General features: G+C 39.5%; 1 protein-coding gene across 2 annotated transcripts in view; it reads right to left on the reverse strand.

Annotated features, from left to right (window-relative positions):
- Nucleotides 1–14,884: 14,884 nt before the first annotated feature.
- Nucleotides 14,885–25,353, reverse strand: part of camkva (CaM kinase-like vesicle-associated a) — a 30,168-nt gene continuing 19,699 nt past the window's right edge. For both annotated transcript variants that reach the window (XM_060868332.1, XM_060868333.1), the window contains exons 2-11: nucleotides 23,258–23,354; nucleotides 23,011–23,142; nucleotides 22,736–22,810; nucleotides 20,893–21,031; nucleotides 20,487–20,607; nucleotides 20,172–20,247; nucleotides 18,283–18,419; nucleotides 17,753–17,831; nucleotides 17,566–17,653; nucleotides 14,885–17,467 (exon numbers count right to left, since the gene is read on the reverse strand). In XM_060868332.1, the coding sequence (XP_060724315.1) occupies nucleotides 17,204–17,467; nucleotides 17,566–17,653; nucleotides 17,753–17,831; nucleotides 18,283–18,419; nucleotides 20,172–20,247; nucleotides 20,487–20,607; nucleotides 20,893–21,031; nucleotides 22,736–22,810; nucleotides 23,011–23,142; nucleotides 23,258–23,352 (1,206 nt within the window). In that variant the 5' untranslated portion in view covers nucleotides 23,353–23,354 and the 3' untranslated portion in view covers nucleotides 14,885–17,203. The remainder of the gene's footprint in view (nucleotides 17,468–17,565; nucleotides 17,654–17,752; nucleotides 17,832–18,282; nucleotides 18,420–20,171; nucleotides 20,248–20,486; nucleotides 20,608–20,892; nucleotides 21,032–22,735; nucleotides 22,811–23,010; nucleotides 23,143–23,257; nucleotides 23,355–25,353) is intronic.

Consider the following 25,353-nt stretch of genomic DNA (forward strand, 5'->3'; position numbering starts at 1 on the left):
TCAAAGCAGCTTTACAGACCATAAACATAGAACAAAAGGTTATTATAAAGAATAATATAAAGATTATAGAACACAAAATTCAAGATTTATATTAGATATATTTAAATGTGTTTGTATTTATCCCCAATGAGCAAGTCTGAGGTGACTCAGGCAGCAGTGGCATTGAAAAACTCCCTTGAATGGTAAAGGAAGAAACCTTGAGAGGAACCAGACTCATTGGGGAACACATCCTCATATGAGTGATACTGGAGGGTGTGATTATAAATATACAATCTGACAAATGTTGTAATGATGCAAAAGATCACATGGAGTTCACATCTCCTCTTTAGTATCACAGAGTCTAACTGGAGCTGGTAGATCTCTAGATGCCTCAGGATTCTCAGAGTCGGCCTCATCTCAGTGGAGGTCCAAAATCTTCATGGCACGGAAGACGATCTGAGCTGGTACAATTTCTGGATGCCTCGGGATGGGTAGAAAGAGAGAAGCAGTGGAGAGGGATTAACATTTCTGCTGTTCATAATATTAGCAAGCACTAGATGATAATGTGCATTTGGTCTGATGTACTAGAGCACAAGATTATGGGATGAATTATGTGTACGCCTGACTAAAGAGATGGGCTTTTAATCTACATTTAAACTGGGAAAGTGTGTCTGAGCCCCAAACACTATCAGGAAGACTATTTCAAAGTTTGGGAGCTAAATAAGAAAATGCTCTACCACCTTTAGTGGACTTTAGTGGATAATCTGGGAACTACCAGGAGTCCTGAGTTCTTTGATCTCAGGGAGCGTGAAGGTGTTAGAAGACTAGTTAGATACATGGGAGCCTTGTACGTAAGTAGCAACAGTTTGTAATCAATCTTAAGCATTCATTTGCAGGGTTGATTGCTTACTTTGCCCCAACAGTATATATCATGAGTAATAATCACACAACAATCATATTTTTTATGAATAAGCATTTATTAATATAGATTTCTGAACCAGAAAATTTAGTATTAGGACTGATAAACTCCTTTTTCAGCCAGCGATATGTGTTTCTTTGGTTGGGGCTTGATGTCCACACCAACTCATTGGCTGCACCTGCATCGTCATTCTCTGAATCACTTGCATCAGTGTCATCTGAGTCCATTTCAAATTCGCCCTCTCCATTTTGGACTGCAGCAATCACATCCTGCACAGTGAATAGCTGACCTTTCTGCACTGGTGGCATTCTGAAAAGGAAAAGGTAAAAATAAATAAATAAATTAGTGAGTCTTATATTGTAGTAGATAAACTGAAAGAATAGACTAACTGAAAGATAGATCTAAGTATTATCCATCAAAGTATTATCAGTTCAATGCAAATGCTAATCAAAATTCCACTACTACATTCAAACAATACTCTCTGGATGGCCTATTATACTCTCTAATTATCATACTAAAAGGAACACATTCATCTCCCCATATCACAGGTTCATATTCAAGACCATTTCTCTGAACAATGCAACAGGCATCACCCCAAAACATCCAGAATGCCTGCTTTTCTATCTCCTAATGCTATAAACTGCTACTTGGGCAACACTCATAAAAATCTCAGGATTGTTTAGATGTTAAATAACAAAAATTACAAAGATACAGAGAGTTTCAGATACTGCTCTACATGATGGAGTTAAAAATACCACATAAAATTTATTCTTGTGTTTAATTATGGTCTAATCTAAACTAAGTACAAATTTAACAGAAAAGCACATTTAGAACTGAGTTACAATGAATCATCTAACAGTTTAAATTTCAATTTGTGATGATGTGAGAAGTGCAGTGTCTTTATGTAATGTGTAAGGTGCACAGGCTATTTTGACTACCACTCTGGCCCAACGTTGTACAATTACAACATGGACTTAACAAGCTCTAAATCAAATTTTAATAATGTTTTCAAAAATAACTGAATATGTATGTGTTCTAGACATTGTAATAAACACAGAAAAAAAATATGTGAGGAATTTTACTTACTTGAATCTTGACAAATCCAATGATGTAAAAAAATAGAGATGAGCTCAACGCGAAGTTTGCAGGTACTGTAGAGTGAGTTCATGGTCAGATGACTGGACCTATAAACACTTCTTCTATCAAATAGCATTATGAGGACAAACAATAGAACCCATTAACTATGTAAATTTGGTCTTGAGGAAAAAAAACATTCGCAGGCCTTTTTTAAAAATTGTTAAATGTGATGTTCTAATTCTGCAACAGTGGGCTTTACAGGGTTAAATGCTCTGTATATCTGTTCAGACAAAGTGAGTAAAAATGCAGAAATTCTGCTCCTAGCAGAGCCCAACGTTGCACCTATCTCTAAGGGAGCGCCCAGCCACCCTGCGGAGGAAAATCATTTCGGCCGCCTGTATCCGGGATCTTGTCCTTTCGGTCATGACCCAAAGCTCATGACCATAGGTGAGGGTAGGAACGTAGATCGACTGGTAAATAGAGAGCTTCGCCTTGCGGCTCAGCTCTTTCTTCACCACAACAGACCGGTATATCGACCGCATCACTGCAGAAGATACACCGATCCGCCTGTCGATCTCCCGCTCCATCCTTCCCTCACTCGTGAACAAGACCCCAAGATACTTAAACTCCTCCACTTGAGGCAGGAGCTTTCCACCAACCCGAAGGGGACAAGCCACCCTTTTCCGGCTGAGAACCATGGCCTCGGACTTGGAGGTGCTGATTCTCATCCCTGCCGCTTCACACTCGGCTGCAAACCGTCCCAGTGCACGCTGAAGGTCCTGATTTGAAGAAGCCAACAGGACAACATCATCTGCAAAAAGCAGAGACGAAATCCCGTGGTCCCCAAACCGGACTCCCTCCGGCCCCTGACTGCGCCTAGAAATCCTGTCCATATAAATAATGAACAGGACCGGTGACAAAGGGCAGCCCTGCCGGAGTCCAACATGCACCGGGAACAAGTCTGACTTACTGCCGGCAATGCGAACCAAACTCCTGCTCCGGTCATATAGGGACCGAACAGCCCTTAGCAGAGGGCCCCGGACCCCATACTCCCAGAGCACCCCCCACAGATCACCACGAGGGACACAGTCGAATGCCTTCTCCAGATCCACAAAGCACATGTGGACTGGTTGGGCAAACTCCCATGAACCCTCCAGCAACCTGGTGAGGGTATAGAGATGGTCCAGTGTTCCACGACCCGGGACGAAACCCACATTGTTCCTCCTGAATCCGAGGTTCGACTATCGGCCGAATTCTCCTCTCCAGTACCCTGGCATAGACTTTTCCGGGGAGGCTGAGGAGTGTGATCCCCCTGTAGTTGGAACACACCCTCCGGTCCCCCTTCTTAAACAGAGGGACCACCACCCCAGTCTGCCAGTCCAGAGGCACTGTCCCCAGCCGCCACGCGATGTTGCAGAGGCGTGTCAACCAAGACAGCCCCACAACATCCAGAGACTTGAGGTACTCAGGGCGGATCTCATCCACCCCCGGTGCCTTGCCACTGAGGAGCTTCTCAACCACCTCAGTGACCTCAGCTTGGGGGATCGATGAGTCCTCAACTGAGCCCTCTGCCTCTGCTTCCTCAGTGGAAGACATGTCGGTGGGGTTGAGGAGATCCTCGAAGTACTCCTTCCACCGTCCGAGAATGTCCCCAGTCGAAGTCAGCAGATTCCCACTCTCACTGTAAACAGTGTGAGCAGGGCACTGCTTCCCCTTCCTGAGGCGCCGGACGGTTTGCCAGAATTTCTTCGAGGCCAACCTATAGTCCTTCTCCATGGCCTCACCGAACTCTTCCCAGACCCGAGTTTTTGCCTCTGCAACCACCCGGGCTGAAGCTCGCTTGGCCCTCCGGTACCTATCAGCTGCCTCCGGAGTCCCCCGAGCCAACCAGGCTCGATAGGACTCCTTCTTCAGCTTGACAGCATCCCTTACTTCCGGTGTCCACCACCGGGTTCGGGGATTGCCGCCACGACAGGCACCAGAGACCTTACGGCCACAGCTCCGCGCGGCCGCGTCGACAATGGAGGTGGAGAACATGGTCCACTCAGACTCAACGTCTCCAACCTCCCTCGGGATCTGGTTGAAGCTCTGCCGGAGGTGGGAGTTGAAGATCTCTCTGACCGGAGACTCTGCCAAACGTTCCCAGCGGACCCTCACAGTACGTTTGGGTCTGCCAAGTCTGTCCAGCTTCCTCCCCGGCCATCGGATCCAACTCACCACCAGGTGGTGATCAGTTGACAGCTCCGCCCCTCTCTTTACCCGAGTGTCCAAGACATACGGCCGGAGGTCAGATGAAACAACCACAAAGTCGATCATCGACCTCCGACCTAGGGTGTCCTAATGCCATGTGTACTGATGGACACCCTTATGCCTGAACATGGTGTTCATTATGGACAAACTGTGACTAGCACAGAAGTCCAATAACAGAACACCACTCGGGTTCAGGTCGGGGGGGCCGTTCCTCCCAATCACGCCCCTCCAGGTGTCACTGTCGCTGCCCATGTGAGCGTTGAAGTCCCCCAGTAGAATGACGGAGTCCCCGGTCGGAGCACTTTCCAGCACCCCTCCCAGAGACTCCAAGAAGGTCGGGTACTCTACACTGCCATTTGGCCCGTAAGCACAAATAACAGTGAGAGACCTCTCCCCGACCCGAAGGCGTAGGGAAACGACCCTCTCGTTCACCGGGGTGAACTCCAACACATGGCTGCTGAGCTGGGGGGCTATGAGCAAGCCCACACCAGCCCGCCGCCTCTCACCGCGGGCAACTCCAGAGTAGTAGAGAGCCCAGCCTCTCTCAAGGAGTTGGGTTCCAGAGCCCAAGCCGTGCGTGGAGGTGAGCCCAACTATATCTAGTCGGTATCTCTCGACCTCCCGCACCAGCTCAGGCTCCTTCCCCCCCAGCGAGGTGACATTCCATGTCCCTAGAGCCAGATTCCGTGTCCGGGGATTGGGTCGCCGAGGCTCCCGCCTTCGACTGCCACCCAATCCACATTGCACCAGCCCCTTACGGTTTCTCCTGCAGGTGGTGGGCCCACAGGAGATCGGCCCCACGTCACTCTTTCGGGCTGTGCCCGGCCGGGCCCCATGGGGTAAGACCCGGCCACCAGGCGCTCGCATGCGAGCCCCAACCCCGGGCCTGGCTCCAGGGTGGGGCCCCGGTTGCGCCATACCGGGCGATGTCACGGACCTTGTTTTATTGTTCTTCATAAAGGGCTCTTGAACCGCTCTTTGTCTGGCCTGTCACCCAGGACCTGTTTGCCTTGGGAGACCCTACCAGGGGCAAAAAGCCCCAGACAACATAGCTCCTAGGATCATTCAGGCACGCAAACCCCTCCACCACAATAAGGTGGCGGTTCAAGGAGGGGGCAATATTACAACATTTCCGTAAAAACTTACTAAAATGTAAAAAATTTGAAAAACCTTTAAAAAGTGTAAAAAACAGGAAGAATGCAAGATAAAAAAGGGTGTAAGGTTTGTAGAAGCCCAATAACCTACTCTGTCACATAGTACCAGAATTGAACTGTTATACATCTTTGCACCACTCTAGGAAACAGTTCCTTTTCAGCTGAACACACAAGTGAACATCACATGCCTGGCATTTCCAAGGAGTGTCCTGCCTCTTACCATGCTTTGCTTTGCAAAGCACACAGGTCCGGCAAACCTGCTAAGCTGCAAAAGCACACAGGTGCCTCCTAAAACAATATATGAGAGGTCAAAAAAAATTTTGCTTATTTTTTTCAATATTTGGGCTTTACAGGGTTAAACTTAACAGGTAGCCAGAGAGATGATAAAATTGAGGTTATATGTTCATACTTTCTTGTCCTAGTGAGAACTCTGCCAGCTACATTTTGGACTAACTGTAGCCTATTTATTAAAGATTCAGGACAACCATCTAGTGATGCATTACAATAGTCCAGTCTGGAGGTCATGAAAGCATGAACTAGCTTCTCAGCATCAGATACAGATAGGATGTTTCTTAGCTTGGCAATATTTCTAAGGTGGAAGAAGGCTGTTTTTGTAGTATGGGTGATATGAATTTCAAAAGACAAGTTACTGTCTAATATAACACCCAGGTCTTTCACTGTCGAGCTACTAGTAACAGTATATCCCTCTAAATTGAAGTTGAATTGTGAGAGTTTCTGTGTACTGGTTTTTGGACCGATAAGTAGTATTTCTGTCTTATAGGAGTCGATTAACGCGGATACGCGTTTTGTGGCATAAACTCCTGATAAGGCCGAAATGAACTTAAATTACATTTTCAGTTTTGATCGTACAGATAAAAGCAATACATCAATCGAATCTGTAAAGGGTCTACCTTTATTTGTGTACACACATAATAACAACAAAACACTGTGCTTTTGTAGAATAAAGAAAATAAACAGAGTGCGTTCTCTGCCATCTCGGTCTCCACTCTTCACAGACACATAAATAAAACAACCCGAATCTCAGCGAATACTTCAAAGACAATATAAATATATGCATAGAAAGCTTGAAATGTCTACTTTTAAAATAAACAAATTCAAGTCAAAAACAAATAATCTATTTTTATGTAATCCGTAAGAAAGTAAGGAGTGGTCCGGTTTCTCCTGTTTCGCCTATAGCTAATGTGTTCCTGCCTCCCTCTGAGTGCGCTGTTCATATGGAAATGAACTGAGGTGATTCAGGTAATCACGTACACGCCCCCGAGAAATGGCATAAAACGTCAATCTTCATCATAGAATTACTTACTTTTCTGCGCGTTTACATGATGGCACGCTACACGTGTGAAGAAACACTTTGGATGGTCCTGGACAGTGACGAAGATGCTACTTTCTCCTCAGAGGAAGAACATGACTCGGATGACGAATGTTTGCATTTTGAAGAACGCCTGGACCCAGCGGAAGATATACTTCCTGACGAGTAAGCCTTTTATTATTACCTTCAAGATTTAAAATGTGGCTCAGCTATAGCCTATTTTATATCTAAAAACAGGCTATTGTCAGATTAAAATCAGCTTTTCAATATAAAGTAAAATTGGTAATATGAAATATATACTTACTATATATATATATATATATATATATATAAATATATATATATATGTATATATATATATATATATATATATATATACTTACTTACCGGCCAGTTATATTTTTGAATGTTGTATACAAAGCGCGTATTTAACTATAGATAATGATATATATAATGATGATATATATATATATATATATATATATATATATATATATATATATATATATATAGCCTATATAATGATACAATAAATATCTATAATGCTATAGACCGAAATTGTTCACCAACTTAGCTTTTGTTGCCGAATATCAGATGTGGTAAATGTCAGAAATGCGTTATACCCGGTTATTGGCGTTCGCGATCGCCCGAGGTGTAAATGTATCGGAAAGCTGTAAATGTAATGTAAATGAGGGATGTGGTGGCCTAGTGGTTAAGGTGTTGGACTACCAATCGGAAGGTTGTGAGTTCGATTCCTACGTCCACCAAGCTGCCACTGCTGGGCCCCTGAGCAAGGCCCTTAACCCTCAATTGCTCAGTTGTATAAAAATGAGACAAAAATGTAAGTTGCTCTGGATAAGGGCGTCTGCTAAATGCTGTAAATGTAAATGTCACCGATAAGTGGCCTATTGACAGACATATAGGCGCGTCCATTCTAATCAGTGATGCAATATATTATCAGTTACGAATCCTCTGGTAATTGCTAACAACAGTTTCAATTTTCATTTAGGACTGTGGCTGCATCACCGGCACCTTGCACAAGAAAGGCCCACGAGTGTCGTGCTTTGAGTTCCCTGGAAAATCATACTGAGTAAGTGCACAGTAGTTGTACTTTTATTATGCCTATATGGTAACATTGTAGGGGGGCACGGTGGCTTAGTGGTTAGCACGTTCGCCTCATGCCTCGGGGGTTTCCTCCGGGTACTCCGGTTTCCTCCCCCGGTCCAAAGACATGCATGGTAGGTTGATTGGCATCTCTGGAAAATTGTCCGTAGTGTGTGAGTGTGTGAGTGAATGAGATTGTGTGTGCCCTGCGATGGGTTGGCACTCCGTCCAGGGTGTATCCTGCCTTGATGCCCGATGACGCCTGAGATAGGCACAGGCTCCCCGTGACCCGAGGTAGTTCGGATAAGCGGTAGAAGATGAGTGAGAGAGTGAGTGGTAACATTGTTTGTGCTTGGGATGACACAATAAGCAAATCTTCCTGTATGGGTTAATAGAAATTGTACTTTTGTTATGCCTATATCCCACATGAAAAAATTATATAGTAATTTATAGTAAATACTATAGTGTTTTTAAACCGTACTATAGTAAATTGTATTGTATTGTATATATATTATAGCATTTACAACACTTATAATTGTAAATAAATGTTACCGCCTCTCCTTTACCTGCATCGAAAAATGCTTATTTTTATTTTTTTATTTCAGATGTGAAAATAGTGCAAAAGAACCAGTGACAAAGAGAGCTAAAACAAATAAGCATCCCACTTGGTCATGGAAAACAGAGGCTGATGTTGACATTGCTCCACAGGCTCTGAGATTCCTGCCCACACGGGACCCTGGACCACAGCTAAGACCATGCGATGCACATACTACCATGAGTCTATTAAAAAAGTTTTTTTCTGAAACTGCTGTGTCAACTCTGTGTCAAAACACAAATGCTCAGGCTGCCAGGGCATGTGCAAAGGGCTATAAATATAAATGAACAGACGTCAGCATCAGTGAGCTGTACCGCTACATTGGGCTACACTCTTCTACATGGCCATGGTGAAGTTGAGTTCCATCACAGACTACTGGCGCCAGGACAATATTTTCTCTGTTCCTTTTCCTGCCAAAATCATGTCAAGGGACAGATACCGCACCATTTCATGGAATCTGCACATGAGTCACCCAGATGCAGACCAGGACAATGACAGAAAGAGGGGCACAGCTGAACACGACCGTCTTTTCAGGGTCAGACCCCTCATGGGCACCATCCGGCTTGCATGTAAGGCCATCTATCATCCAAAAAAAAATTTGGCAGTGTATGAAAGAATGGTGGGATGCAAAGCAGGAATGACTCAGAACATGAAAGCCAAGCCAACAAGGTGGGGCTTCAAGTTGTTTGTTCTTGCGGACTCATCAAATGGATATACTGTAGATTTTGCTGTTTACACAGGAAAAAACAACTTTCCCACAGGCCATGGACTGTCATATGATGCTGCGTCATCTCTGTTAGACCGTACAGTTTTGGGCTCTGGGTACCATGTATACATGGATAATTTTTACACTAGTCCCAAGCTCCTAAGAGACTTGTTTGCTTTGAAGTTTGGTGCATGTGGGACTTACAGAGACAACAGGAAAGATTGCCCTCGGAATGCAGCTAACTCACTCACCAAAAAATCTGTGAGGGGCTCCATCAGGTGGATTCGAGACAAACATCTTGTGTTCGTGAAATGGATGGACACGCGAGAGGTGTCAGTCTGTTCCACCATCCATGCTGCTTATACAGGCGACAATGTGCAGAGGAGGGCGAAAACACAAAATGGATGGAGGACAAAGAGTTTTCCATGTCCTGCACCTGTGACTGCCTACAACCAGCACATGGGGGGCGTTGACCTGTCTGTTCAGCCGTTACAGTATTACAGTACACAGCACAAAACAATGAAGTGGTACAGAAAGCTATTTCTTCTTGGACATTGCTGCCACCAATGCTTTTATTGTACACAAAGAGCTTTATGGCACCATGAGCCACAAGGAGTTTATGGAAGAACTAATTGCAGAGCTGTGTGGTGTGTCACAGAAAATACCACCAAAACGGACCAGTGCTGACCATGTGCCTTTTCCAGGAGCTGAGCAGGCCTCAGATGCCACTACTGGTCGCCGGACCTGTGTGCTTTGCAAAGCAAAGCATGGTAAGAGGCAGGACACTCCTTGGAAATGCCAGGCATGTGATGTTCACTTGTGTGTTCAGCTGAAAAGGAACTGTTTCCTAGAGTGGCACAAAGATGTATAACAGTTCAATTCTGGGTACTATGTGACAGAGTAGGTTATTGGGCTTCTACAAACCTTACACCCTTTTTTATCTTGCACTCTTCCTGTTTTTTACACTTTTTAAAGTTTACACTTTTTTTTTGCACAGTTTTGCCCTGATTGTGTCTTCTGTGTTATTACTAACTTCTAAAGTGATTTTGAGTGATAGTTAAATATTCTAAATAAACTACAAACAAAAAATATACCTCACATTCTTTCTTGTAACTCCTCTCTCAGTCACACACTTACATGAAAGGCTCATTATGCAGATCATTATGCGGGCCTTTGTCTTCTCAGGTGTGAATCACATTAATATGCATGATAGTTGACGCCTACTCGCATATGCCCTTTACAAACAGAAAGTGTCTTAGAAAATTTAAATCAATATATTGTTTTCTGCGAGCGAGTAAACAAGATGATTTTCACATAATTTTGAAGCAAAAACTCTAGGCTACAAGATCCAGTTCTCAAAAGTCACGTGAACCAATGTTCTGTATGTGTTTTATGGCCTTATTCAAGTGATTTACAATGTTTAATTTTTCACTAACCACGCATAAACATTGTTTTCTCAAAAACACATTCATGTACATACACACTGCTCACATATTGTTGTAGTCCAGTTTGTGCTAATTACAGTGATATTAGACTTTAGCCATTTATATCTTTATAAGCAACTGAAAAATGTCAGGGTATGACAACTTCTCCAGGCCCTAAAAATACCCTTAGACCTAAGAGGGTTAACAACAGAAAATTACAGCTCATCTAATCTTTTATCTCTCTGAGGAAGAGTTAATTTGGACAATTTAGCTATTTCATCTGGTTTTGATGAGATGTATAACTGTGTATCGTCAGCATAACAGTGGAAACTAATCCCATGTCTTCTAATGATGTTCCCTAATAGAAGCATGTATATCGAGAAAAGCAGAGGTCCTAGGACTGATCCTTGAGGGATTTTTGTGGCACCCACATCATCCTTTTGTGTTTATCAACTGGCATTATGATGACTGAATGTAGTCATCATAATGTATTTTATGTATTTTATAAAAATACCCAAACCAAAGTAAAGACAGTTGCATAATTCATTCTAGCTCAGAATATCATGTAAAATAGGTCTTATGCTGGTGATGCCCCATGCAATAAGGCTTTAGTTTTCATAATAATAATTTCAGAGTTACTTATAGCAAGTAGAATTTTTAGTCCTTTCACTTAGCATTTTGACTAGTCATTAAAGATATTCCTAGATATTCATTTAAACTCTTCTCTGGTGAAGACATGATGTATGATTTTTTTACTGCACCATCACCATTGTTCCCAAGCATTAATACTTTTCAAAACCGCTATGCCCATTAAGCTATATAGCCAAACTAAAAACGACTGTTGTATTACACATTTTTTCTTCCTTGATATGAAGTGAACTAAGTCAAATAAGGGGAACATTCAAAGAGTTAAATTAGATGAATGATCCATGTATCAATTTCAAAGAAAGAAAATCTTACCTTCTGTGTGATTGACTAGAAGTTGTTTCTAAATAGAGATTGTTTGTGCAAATTAATAGAGGGACAGAATGCGCTGGAGAAGAGTTGGTGACACTCAAGGCATGAACCAGCTTAGTCAAGCCTTGGTAAGGTTGCACCTTGACTGATCAATGATTGCAAATGTTTTTCTTACTTGTCTCTGTGTTAGATCCATGTTCATAAAAAAAAATTGCTCGTGATACAATTTTGTTGTTTCACTGTCGTCCATCATGAGATCGAAAGTTTGTAAGTCGAACTATCGTAACTTGGAGAGTATAGGTATATGATAAATTAGTATGTCTTGAAAAAGTTCATTTATTTCAGTAATTTAACTCAAATAGTGAAACCCGCGTATTATATAAATTCAGTACACACAGACTGAAGTAGTTTAAGTCTTTGGTTCTTTCAATTGTGATGATTTTGGCTCACATTTAACAAAAACCCACCAATTCACAATCTCAAAAAAATTTAATCCTTCATAAGACTAATAAAAAAAACATTTTTAGTAAATTGTTGGCCTTCTGGAAAATATGTTCATTTGCTGTATATATACTCAATACTTGGTAGGGGCTCCTTTTGCTTTAATTACTGCCTCAATTTGGGGTGGCATGGAGGTTATCAGAGGCTATCAGTCTTTGGCACTGCTGAGGTGGTATGGAAGCCCAGGGTTCTTTGACAGTGGCCTTCAGCTCATCTGCGTTTTTTTTGTTCTCTTGTTTCTCATTTTCCTCTTGACCAGATCTGATGAGTTTGCTGGCCAGTCAAGCACACCAAAACCAAGGTCATTTAACCAACATTTGGCAGTGTGTGCACATGCCAAATCCTCCTGGAAAATGAAATCAGCATCTTTAAAAATCTGGTCAGTAGAAGGAAGCATGAAGTGCTCTAAAATTTCTTGGTAAATGGGTGCAGTGACTTTGGTTTTCAAACACAGTGGACCAACAACAGCAGATGACATTGCACCCTAAATCATCACAGACTGTGGAAACTTAACACTGGACTTCAAGCAACTTGGTCTATGAGCTTCTCTACCCTTCTTCCGGACTATAGGACCTTGGTTTCCAAATGAAATACAAAACTAGCTCTCATCTAAAAAAAGACTTTGAACCACTGGGCAACAGTCCAGTTCTTCTTCTCCTTAGCCCTCTGATATTGTCTATGGTTCAGGAGTGGCTTAACAAGAGGTATATGACAACTGTAGCCAAATTCCTTGACATGTCTGTGTGTGGTGGCTCTTGGTGCCTTGACCCCAGCCTCAGTCCATTCCTTTTAGGCTGCGGTTCTCTCGAATTGGCTGTGCATCTTTTTCTTTTATACTTTTTCCTCCCACTCAACTTTCTGTTAACATGCTTGGATACAGCACTCTGTGAACAGCCAGCTTCTTTGGCAATGAATGTTTGTTGCTTACCCTCCTTGTGAAGGATGTCATTGATTGTCTTCTGGACAACTGTCAGATCAGCAGTCTTTCCAATGATTGTGTAGCTTAGTGAACCAAATTGAGAGACCGTTTTGATGGCTCAGGAAACCTTTGCAGGTGATTTGAGTTGATTAGCTGATTGGCATGTCACCATATTCAAATTTTTTGAGCTAAAAATTTGTGTTATATGTGAGCCAAAATCATCACAATTAAAAGTACCAAAGACTTAAACTACTTCAGTCTGTGTATACAGAATTTATATAATACACAACTTTCACTATTTGAGTTGAAAAAATGAAATAAATTAAAACATATAATTTTAATTCATAATTTTTTCCACGACATTCTAATTTATTGAGATGCACCTGTATATATTGCACAAGGCAAAAATGCACCAGGCAAAAATGTCACCATTTATACTCATAGGAAGTATGTTTCCGGAGTACATGATTTTAGCACATTATGGAAACCTTGCACATAGAAGGAAAATGATTCCATTTCACAGGGTGACACCAAAACAGATGCAGAAGTGAAAGCAGCCATGCAAAAATCCTTTGGGTACAAAAAATTTATTTTGAAAACATGTACTCCATAGCTGATGATGATTTGAAGATATTCAAATGCAACACACAATAGAAGAAAGAGCAACAAGCAGGATGTGTGGTAAGAAATGGGGTTTGTCATTGCCCCAATGACAAACCCTGTTTGCCAACAAAAATATTTCCTTATTATGCTAAGTTGATGAGATATACAACCCTATATACCAAGAGCTTTACAAATTACTCCTACTGCTTATTACTAATGTTAAAAATACTGCAGTATTTTGCAAACTTGTCCCCTGTTTAGTCTCATATCCATGAGCAAGCAAAGGAAGATCTGGCCAAGTCAATAAAAACAGATCTGCATGTTCTCAAGCTAGGCGATTGTGTGGTGGTGAAGGATTTCAAAAGGAAAAGCTACTGTAGAAAGCCAGGTCTGGAGCCATTCCACTTTCTACTAAAGAACATGTGCAAAGACAGACATATAAGACAGCAGGTCAACTTGACTAAAAGTATGCACTGACTGCAGAACTGACAGTAGGGACTAATAAGCCTATAGAGGACTGCTTTAAGGGAAGCGGATTGGTAGATGTAACATCCAACTGCACTCACGCAAACACTGGATCATAGACAAGTACCGACACTTGAAATTAGATGGCACTGACATTCACACTGGATTGTAATTAAATTTGATGGAAGAAGGTCTAGAAGACTAGATGATGTTTGTTGAATAGAATGCGCTAGAGAAGAGGTGGCGAGACTCAAGGCATGAACCAGCTTATTCAGGCCTTGGTAAGGTTGCCAGACTCAATGTTGCATGATTAATGATTGACAATGTTTTTCATGCTTTGTCTCTATGTTATAATCATGTTTATAAAAACTCAGTGTAACAAGTGATTGGGGCCCTTCCTTTTTGAGATTTTTCAGAACGTGCTAGGTCCTGTTGTGTAGCAGTACAATAAATTGTGTAAACAGTGTGCTATTTTATCCAAACTTCCACAACACAAAACTCTCACATTTTATTCAAGCTTATGAACAGGTTCAAGCTTATGAACAGGTGAGAGAACAGGTTCCTGCCCCTGAACCACCTGGAAATACAAATAGAATATAAACACCATTCTAAAAATCAAATCTGATACTATAGGATAAAGTGGATTGGATAGGATTCTTTTAAAAGGGATGGTTGTAAGTTTAAATCCCATTATCACAATGGTGCCAGTCTCACTTTGGATTAAAGCCAAATGTGTACTTGAAGGAACTGTTACTGTGTCCCTACCACTGAATTTTATTAAATCTCTCTCTCTCTCTCTCTCTCTCTCTCTCTCTCTTTCATGGTAAATAACGAACAGAACTGAATGCTTAGCCTAAGCAATGTCTTTATTAGAGATGCAATTCAACACAAACATGACACTTATAAAGGTGAGTCTGCTATTGAAAGTGTGTTAGTTTCCGCATTAACACAAACAGAGCATAGACTAAAATATGTTAAACTAATATGTAAAATAATAATAATAATAATAATAATAATAATAATAATAAACCCTACCAAATAATAAAATCAGTGACTGGTTAAAATGTCCACAAAAATGTGGTAAAGTGTTATTCAGCTGTTAAACAAATGTTTTATTAAATAAAAACAAACTCATTGTGAAGTGCAATAACGTCCTAAAGTAGAAATAAGGAAGAAAACACTGAAGCGTGAAATGATGATGTAAATTGCTCAACAATCTGGATGAATTTTGGCAAGTTGCCCTCCACATCACCAGTATGGCAGTTTCACAGTATCACAGCAATAGAGATATTGCTCAGTTTGTACTGCACATTAAACAGAATCAGTTAACAACCCACTGATGGATTTTTGTTTGACTAACTAAACAATTACTATTGTATTCAGTATATTGTGCATTTTTCTCTGAAATGCAGTACAAATATCTACAACATCTAAACAACAAACATATGTTTATACTTTTGATATCATTTATGGTCAAATTCAATCAAACCAGGTCTTAAGTCAACGCGTCGACTGTTTGATCCAAGTGTACATGGTAGTGAAGACACCAATTATATTAACTAGTATTTAATTACTGAACTAGTATTCAAATCTTTTAAGTCCAATGCTATGTTTTATCTATTTGGCAAAATGTCTTAGATTTTTTTATTTATAATAGACTATTTTTATAATAATAGTAAAGGCTTGATTGAATTTGGCATTTGAACCTCATTAAGAAAATATAAAGTACATGTGAAGACGAAGGTTTATGTGTACAGAACAAATTCATTACAAAACATCAATATCAGTAAGGACCCATGCACATATTTCATTTTGATTAGCAATTAGCTCTACTGAGAGACATCTAGCCTCTTTGAAAGTCAGACATACACTAAGTTAATGGCACATGAAATGGGCATCATTTATCAGTCTTTTGGTAAATGTGTTTAAAGAATTCTGGACAGATTTGCAAATGTTTTAGTAACATTGATTTTCTCATGTGTGGATTTTTATTAAATGACAATCACCAAATTACCAAAGGATGTCACACCTACATTTATTGACAAAGCTCAGAGAGCTGAAATTACTGTCCAAATAGCAAAAGAGCACTTCCTAGTTATGATGTGTGCTAAATCAATCTTCCAGTAATGCAGCTCAGCCACCGCAGAGTGTTGCCCACCTTATACATACGTTAACTCTTCCTCTTTTTATAGCATGCAATTTCATTTGTCCTAAATCAACTGCTAATTTTATAATGTCTTCATTTTTGGATTTGTTGTCGAATTGCTTTCTTTCACAAAAACATAAAAATCATCATGAAATTTTCTGCATGAAATTGAAATGAAAAACCCAAACGTTGAAACTAAACAATCTTGATTTATGTCTCTTTATAGGCATAAATTTTTATCTGATCTAATTGGCTTTTCATGATTAACATAAATGTATAATTTATACATCTAATCTGAAAAATGAGGCCCAATAAGAGTAAATGCCACAAAGACAGAGAAAGGCATTAACATGAACAGAGTAAAAGGCAATTTGTACAGCAAGAAATAACGTATTAAGGATTGTTCATGTTTACGCTTTAAAAGACATCAAATTATTAAATAAGAGTCATTACCACACGTCACTGTAACCCCTGTTATTATTTCTAAAGCAGTTTTGCATTTTACATCAGTAAGAACGCTATATGTTTGGGTTTTGAGTCACAAGACAGTAAAAGGTGATTTATTCTCAAACATCGGAAGGAAAGATGTTCACTTTTAGACGAAATAATAAAACATTACAATTACATTAATATTATAGTTACATTAAATTAATAGGAAATTCTTCAGTAATTTTTCAGCAAAGTTCAAACCTTACTAGAGGTCAATCTTATGCAGTTAGGCATTTAAATAATTTGTTTGCAATGATTCATTTACGAGGTTTGTTTGCCCCTACGTCCAATTAAATATGAACGATGCTTCTAATTGTATTTTATTTCTTTACAGTTTCTCTAATTTTTTTTACATACTTAGGACATAACCGAACATGAAATAATGCTTCATGTTAAATATAATGCATTTGCTGTGTATATATAATAAATAATTAAAAAAAACAACAACATACAAACAGGGAAGGATATGCAAAACAAAATGAGAATGATTAAATGGCTCTCAACAAGATTGGTTCACTCAACCAGTGATTTTTCAATATGTCTTCCTTTCTACAATGTGCGTGTCTGCCTTTGTGTACATCCATGTTAGCCATTCTGCTCTTCTCTGGTCTCTACACTCAGTTGCAGAGGAGCAGGAATCTCTCCATTACACCGTGCGGGAGCTTCTTCTCTTATTTCCTGAAGCTCAACAGTGCTGCAGGGAGGTTCAGTGGTTGAAGCCATGGCAACCGTCGTGTTGCTCAGAGTCACAGATCCTGCAGTTGCTCCTAAAGCTGGGCTCGAGGCCCCAGAGTCACTCTGCTCTGGAGCTCGGAGCCTCTTCATTAAAGTGGTCACACGGACTGCTTTCTGCATTAAAGAAGACCAGACATACTGAACTGTGAGCGAAATGTGGAAAAATGAGAGGGAATTTTGCAAGCATTTAGAACCGAAAATGATGGTTTTACCTTCCATTTAGCTTTGGCAAAGTTCTTTTCAATCTGAGCGCACACACCATCTTTAATATTCTTGTCAGATGCAGCATTCCCAGATATCCTAAATAATGAAAGACAAATGCATTTCCTCACGAGAGTTCTGAATTGCAGTGATGGGGCAAAATTCAAACTGCATCAGATATCTAAAGAGGGTTCTCACCACTCATGGCTGATTGCCTCCTGTGCAGTCAGTCTTTGGTCTTGATCCACTTCCATTAAAGATGCAACTAGACTTTTGGCTAGAAAGCAGAAACATATTTTTATCGTAACAATCCTCAGAGGAAAAGTCAACAACTTAATCTGTAATATAGAAGTCTTGTACAATTATAGGTATCTCCATTTGAGATCTATTACGAAATATTTAATTATAAACAGAATTGCTGTCTGGCCATTTACAATTGTTTTTAAAGCAGTGAAAGTGCACGTTTGTGGTCTCATATACTGCAAATTCTCATTGATAGTTACACTAGACTATTTAAACATGTGTTTTCTTAGCCTGCAAGAACAATGAACTATTCCTAATGAGAATTACAGACACACACAATGGCTGAACGAGGTTGTTTTATTGTCTTAGTACTAAGAAGCCAAAGCCAACCCTATATTAAGAACAAGGCAAAAACTTTACGGAAAGTAAACTTTTGCCAGATATTTAATCCAAAAAAAAAAAAAAAACAGGGTATGTCCCCTTACCAGAATCTGAGATATCATCCCAGTACGGTGAATCAAACTCATAGTCTCCTGACAGAATTTTCCGGAACATGTTCTTGTCATTACTGTCGTCATCGTCATCATCACCCTCGTCATAAAAAGGTGGGTTTCCTGACAGTCTGGTAAATAAAAAACGTTCTCAGTACATTGAATTCATTGTCTCGTCATCCAAAAGCAGTTCTGGACAGATTGAGAAAACTTACAGGAAAAGTACACTTAGCAAGAGTGCATTTATATTGAAACCCAAGAGGGCTCATACCATAGCTAATGACAGCTGTTCCAATGTTCAGTATAACCCCAGAATATTGAGTGTTATTTTGCAATATTTTTAATAAAACTGTTCTATAAACAAGAAATTAATACTGAGTAATTGTCAGTTCTGAGACATAAATTGATTTGTACATTTCTCTTAAAGGTGTTTCTGGTGAAATTGACATCCCTTGACAAGTTTTTATATTTTAAGCCAAAAGTTATATTCCTGGAAAATTTAATTTGCCATGTACGCGAGGTGTGGTAGCTGCCATAATGTGGGATGTGGTAGCTCAGTGGTAAAGGTGTTTGCCTACTGATCAGAAGGTTGTGAGTTTGAGACCCAGATCCACCAAGCTGCCACTGCTGGGCCCCTGAGCAAGGCCCCTAACCCTCAATCGCTCAATTGTATAAGATTAAAATGCTGCTCTGGATAATGGTGTCTGGAAATGTCAAACTATTCTAGTAACAATTTAAAACAAGGAACTTTATGCACACAGTGAAACATTCTGCTGCAGTTAAAGGAAACATGAACACTTGAAAAAGACTTGATGGAACAGAACAAATAAGAGATGTAGTGGCATATACTCACAGCACATCTTGACAGTGAATTCCTGGATGATGAAAAGTGACCAAGAAACAACATGCTCTGAGAACTTCCACTGATCGCTGTGAATGTCTTCTTTAGAAATCTCAAAACAAATCTCCTTATAGATCTTACAGATACTCATGAGAATGATCCAGAAACATAAACATGAAGTCTGGAAGTCAGTTATCAGTATCTTCTATTCAGAAATCTTCAATTATAACCAGAACAGAAATGTTGTTTGGCTATATATATATATATATATATATATATATATATATATATATATATATATATATATATTTTTTTTTTGTTAATTGTTTTTAACAGAACAACCATGTGGTTTCATATACTGTAATTCCTCACTGATATTGTTACTTTAGATTATGAAACTCTTTTTAACAGAGAACTGTTTTGTTTTTTTTTGTTTTGTTTTTTTGTGGTTTCTGTGTTCAGCATTGAATTTCTTCGTCACATCACAGGCCACAGTGATAATTAATGGCTTGTATGAAAGTTTTTCATAAGTACCTCTGTTTTTAACTAAAATACTCATGAAATATTCATGAAAAAGTTCCAAAATGAACAAAACCCTTTTTTAAATAAGTGTTTTTATCTTCAAGGTAAATTATATCAAACCCATTTCAGCTCTCTGATATACCAATTTATAAGCCTTTAAAATTTGGAGGCGTTTTCTTCAACCACTAAAATTCTGTGTAAGTTTACAACAGAAGTAACAACATCTCACACTAAAATCCAATAGTGTATGAAATAATGTGTAGCTGCAAGTTTTAATTATTTGTTTGATAAGCTGATTTCCATTATATAGACTGAATGCAATGCCAGTGTACTTGTAAAAAGGGTTACGTGTGTACTTTCTTAGCCTGGAAGGAGACTGAACTATTCTTAAGGACACTCAGACAATTTCAGACACACACAATGGCAGAATGAGACATTACACAAAAGACCAGGTAAATAAAATAAAAAAACACATATAGGTGCTGTTAGGAAACACACAGAGAAACTGATTCTCACTGACAGGATGTACATGACCACGCCGATGGCCCAGCAGTCCACAGGTCTGCCGTATCGCTGTCTGCCGACTACCTCTGGAGCTGAACAAATCAAACACATTACACTTCAATGAGCAACCATCTCTATATGAAGCAGACTGTTGGAAATACTAAATAAAGTGTACACATGTTCAACATGTTTACACTGTTGATGTCATATGACAAATCATAATGAGGGTTAAAATGAAACTTGACTTTTGACAATATTGTGAAAAAATGGTTGTTAAATGACCATAATGTGAAAATGTAATGTGCGCACTAATATTAATAATTGTATTTACCAAGGTACTCAGGAGTTCCACAAGGCTCTTTAATGAGTCCGTTCTCCAGTTTGGCCAAGTGAAAATCGCTTATGACGATTTTAGAGTGCTTTAGACGATTGTAGTAAACAAGATTTTCCAGCTAAAAGAGAGAAACAGATAATCCAAGGATGTCGGAGACTATTAACTACATTGTATACAGCGATATCTTTTCTTTACTTCCAGGCCATCCATTTGATTTGAAATGATCCAAAACAAGATTCTTATGTAAATCCTTCTTACGTAAAATGCTTTTAGATAATAGCTTTCCTTTAAATAATTAAGGAACCGATTTGAATTTAGTACATAACACATTCATCCACTAATGAATCCATTGCTCATGTAATACCAATTGTAGCCATGTGATGGAAGTAAAGCAGCATGTTACCTTCAGGTTGCGGTGCACAATGCGGAGAGAGTGAAGATAAGCCACAGCTTCAAGCACTTGTCTGATAACATTGCTAGTGTCACGTTCCGAATAGTAGCCCTGGTCTAAGATCCAGTCGAAGACCTCCCTGCCTGTAGCTCTAGAGCAGATGAGGGGAAATTGCACTTCAATTCATATATGACCTAATAGTCACAAAGTAATATAAAAAGCCTTTGGACAGCATGCTCTAACAAATGTTCAAACAAACAGGGACAGACAATTATGTGAAAAGCATAAAACCTTTTTATTTAAGCTTTGACTTGGAGAAAATACAGTACTACTTGTACAACTTGATCCCTTTTTTGTTTGTGTGCACATGCATGCCCAGACACATGATGTAACATTTGATATAAATACTGCTGTCAATGGCTATCATTTCCATTTCTGCTTCTTGCCTCATGCACCTGTTTGTGACTATGGTTAGAGCAACAGGTAACCTGTCCTCTAAACCTGGCTACTGGCTGCTGTCTCCTTTCATCATCATGGCTGTGGTGAGTGTATTTCCTACTTGTTGGAGCTATTCAAAACTAGCTTGAGTTGGGTTATTAGCTTCAGTTATTACCTTGCTAGAACATATGTTCGCTTGCTTGTTCGCTGCTGTTCGCTGCTGTTCGCTGCTGTCTCCTTTCATCATCATGGCTGTGGTGAGTGTATTTCCTACTTGTTGGAGCTATTCAAAACTAGCTTGAGTTGGGTTATTAGCTTCAGTTATTACCTTGCTAGAACATATGTTCGCTTGCTTGTTCAGTTATTAGCTTGCTAGCCAAATGATCTATTTCTAATGTGCTGTCCTAAACTTACAAACTGGGTGTTTCTGGTGCTCAGTAGACTTCAAAGTTCCTCAATGGGTTTGACTTTCCTTTTAGAGGCACTCTAAAATCTACAGGGAATGATTAGCCTGTTAATATGTGGCACTTGCATTGCTGAGTTGTCCTCCCTTGCCATATTGCGCTTTCCACCACTGAACTTGGAATATTATTCAGATTGTTCTAACACTGGTTTTCCATCATTCCTCTACTGTATCTCTCCACAGAGAGCCCTCCTTGGCACTTCGTCGGCCCCCTCCAGACTCGCAGGCCTGTGGCGGCACCTACCTTTCTTATTGAACATTTTCCTCCATCCCATTACTTTTATTAGTTAAAACAATGACAACAAAGTCAGCTGCCTTTTTCTTTACCATGTCTATGATGTATGAGCACATCAGTTAGTGATCAGTACTAACCATCGTGGAAATGAGCCGATTGTATTTTCAGTTAGAAGGAATGAAGAATGCTAGTTACATACTGTACATAACTGTGGTACTGTAAACACCCTTTGGTTCTATAAACATAATCAGGGTTTCCTGTTATTTGAAACCAGAGTCAATCCTATACGCTGCCCTGGTGATTATCCAAGGGTTATACAGTACAACCAGTTACATACATTACTGTACTAAATATAATTGCATACATTAGACATAATTCACCTACATTAGTTGATACAGAGCGTGGTTAATAAAATAATTGGAGAACTATAGTTTATAAAATGAATCAGCTCATTATATAATACACTACAATGTTCATAATGTTACACTTAACGTTATTTTATATAAAATCAATCCTAAATCAACACACACACACACACACACACACACACACACACACACACACACACACACACACACCACACACACACGCACACACACATGCACACACACCACACACACACGCACACACATACACACACACACACACACACACACACACACACACACACACACACACACACACACACACACACACACACACACTTCAATGGCACTTACAGTTCCAGGAAGAGGAAGTACTCTTTTCTTGTCTCAAAGACATCGACCAGCTGGAGGATGTTATGATGCTTCACCCTGTGAGGATAAGTGAGAACCAGACAGCTTGTGATTGTGAGGCAGGAAGCAGAAGCAAAAAGTTCTACAAAGGGGCATTCACTTACAAAAAAAAATTAACTCCTAGTGTGGATATTTAGAAATAAAGCAGTTATACATAGTACATGCAGTTACATGTACACCGTAACTATGAAATACTGAACAGAACAACAACAACTTACATCTTCAAGATAAGTATCTCATTCTTTGCAGCCTTTCGCACTTTCCTCCCATCTTTCTTTAGGAATTTCTTGCAGGTGTACATTTTCTGTGTGTTCTTCTCTTTCGCTCGAAAAATCTCACAAAACTCCTCCCTGTTTTTTTTTTTTTTTTTGTAGAGAGCAAAAACTCATATATGAAACAAAGCAATATGGTAACAAATGAAAAACATAAATGAATAAAGAGTGCAGAGGTTTGAGTTATGCTTACGATCTGACCATCTGCCCCAGGTCATATTTGTCAGTGACCTCACCAGGACTACTATAATCCTTCTTCTCTCCAAAAATTAAACAGCCAAACGGCATGGCTGCATCAGGCCCAGAGACAAAAGAGATAAAAAGAAGGTTATATTTTCTATACAAACAAATATGAATGTTTAAGATGAAGATCTTAAATAGAAGCACAATAAATCTGCAGTGAAAGGGATCTGTTTAACTGCCTTTATTACTAATATTACTAAGAATTTGTTATGAAAAGTTATGGTTAAGGCCAAAAAGACCAGATTACTGAGCCTAAGGCTCTCTTATGATTTCATGCTTTCCTTAATCTTTTCATACAGTATTACAGCATAGAGATATAATATTTCACAATTACCCAAAAGCAAATCACATTTTTTCAGAACACAAAAAACAACAACCAATGCACAAATTAGTAGAAACGATCTTTTTCACAATGTTTTCTCTTGTACATGCTGATGGAAACTGCTAATTAGAAAAGCAATCTGAAAAAATATCCATTAATCCCAATATAGTGCACAGCATTTTTTTTTCATTGAGAAGTGAGTCAGCATTGTAACATTATTCTTTCTGCACCAAGTAGGATACTGTGAAAATTAGAGTTTTATCTCATGTGCTAATGATAATTATGTCATGACAGTGAATATACGTGTTAGTGCAGAGACTCGGAGGAGGATGCAAGTAAAGGTAAGAGTGGTGTTTATTAACCAAACAGACAAATCCAAATCGTGAGGAAAGAATTAGAGTTAAACCGTTAAAGGTCAAGAAAAGAACAAACAGGATCTCCAAGGCAATGAGTGCAATAAACAAAAACAAAGACTTGGCAATGACTTGATAACTGAACAATTACTGAACACTAGGCACATGAGGGTCTAAAGACACACGATCAGAAGGTGAACTGTTCAGGTGTGACATATTATGGTAACAACCAGTGAGAATACACTGAAGACAGGAAATGACATCAAAACAAAGCACATGTGGCTAAATAAAGAAAACAAATACATGAAATCTAACTGCGGAAATGAGTCCTGTAGGACGATTCGTGACAATATGTAGCATTTTTACAGGAAAATATTTTACATTTTTATTGCATAAATGAGTTAAGCAACGAAATGCAGCAAATTTCATCAGAGGAACAGTACACAGCATCACATGGCATGCAAAGTCAATGCAATTCAATTCCTTCAAGACATTTCTAGTCAGCACTTAAGTCAGCATTATTTACCAGTACATGTGATGCAAATTAGGCACTGCTGCCTAAACCACTGAAGTTTAACATGTAGAGGAGGCTGTTAAATGAAGCAGATAGTCTAAAGGAAGTTCGGCTCATGCCTATCATCCTGCTTCAGTTATTTTTTATTTATTTATTTGTTTGTTTATTTCTTTATTAGACAATATATTTCTTTTTCCCTTGTGAATAAAAATTTTGTAAGCCATCTCACGTCCTCGTTTAAACTCGGTCTATATATTCACTTATCGCATCAAGCCTTTTTTCCTTTCGTTGCCCAGCATAGTAAGACAAGCACATGCCCTTGCCTTAAGGATTGGGAATTTTCTATACAGAGAAGGACCGACACAGCGCATACTCCATCTGTTTGTGAAGCATCTATGCTAGAAATGCTTTGGCACGACGTGATGCTTGTGCATTCTGCTGCTTTGATGCTTGTCAAGAAAAGTTACCATACAGGCAAGAGACTATGTACTATGGGAATCCTTTTCTCTTAAAAAAGCTGAAATCTTAAAAACCATGGAGTGTGAGGCTTAAGATGTTAGCCTACTGACTGGAAGGTTTTCAAATCACAGGACTGCCAAACCTTTACTGCTGGGCCCTTGAGCAAGGCTGTATAAATGAGGTAAAAATGTAAGTAGTTCTGGATAAGGGCTTTTGCCAAATGCCAAGGATGTACACTGGAGTGCATGATGGGGTTTAAAGCAAGTATATGAATTGCTTTGTCCGGCTCTTTTTTTAACCAAACTACAAGACAGTGTCAATTCAATCCCTGTAGAGGAAAAAGGTCAGACCTTGGTGGCTGCAGATGAAAAACAGGATTCATGATTCAGATTTTATTT

Source organism: Tachysurus vachellii, chromosome 4 (genome assembly GCF_030014155.1).
Source record: "Tachysurus vachellii isolate PV-2020 chromosome 4, HZAU_Pvac_v1, whole genome shotgun sequence".
Lineage (NCBI taxonomy): Eukaryota > Metazoa > Chordata > Actinopteri > Siluriformes > Bagridae > Tachysurus > Tachysurus vachellii.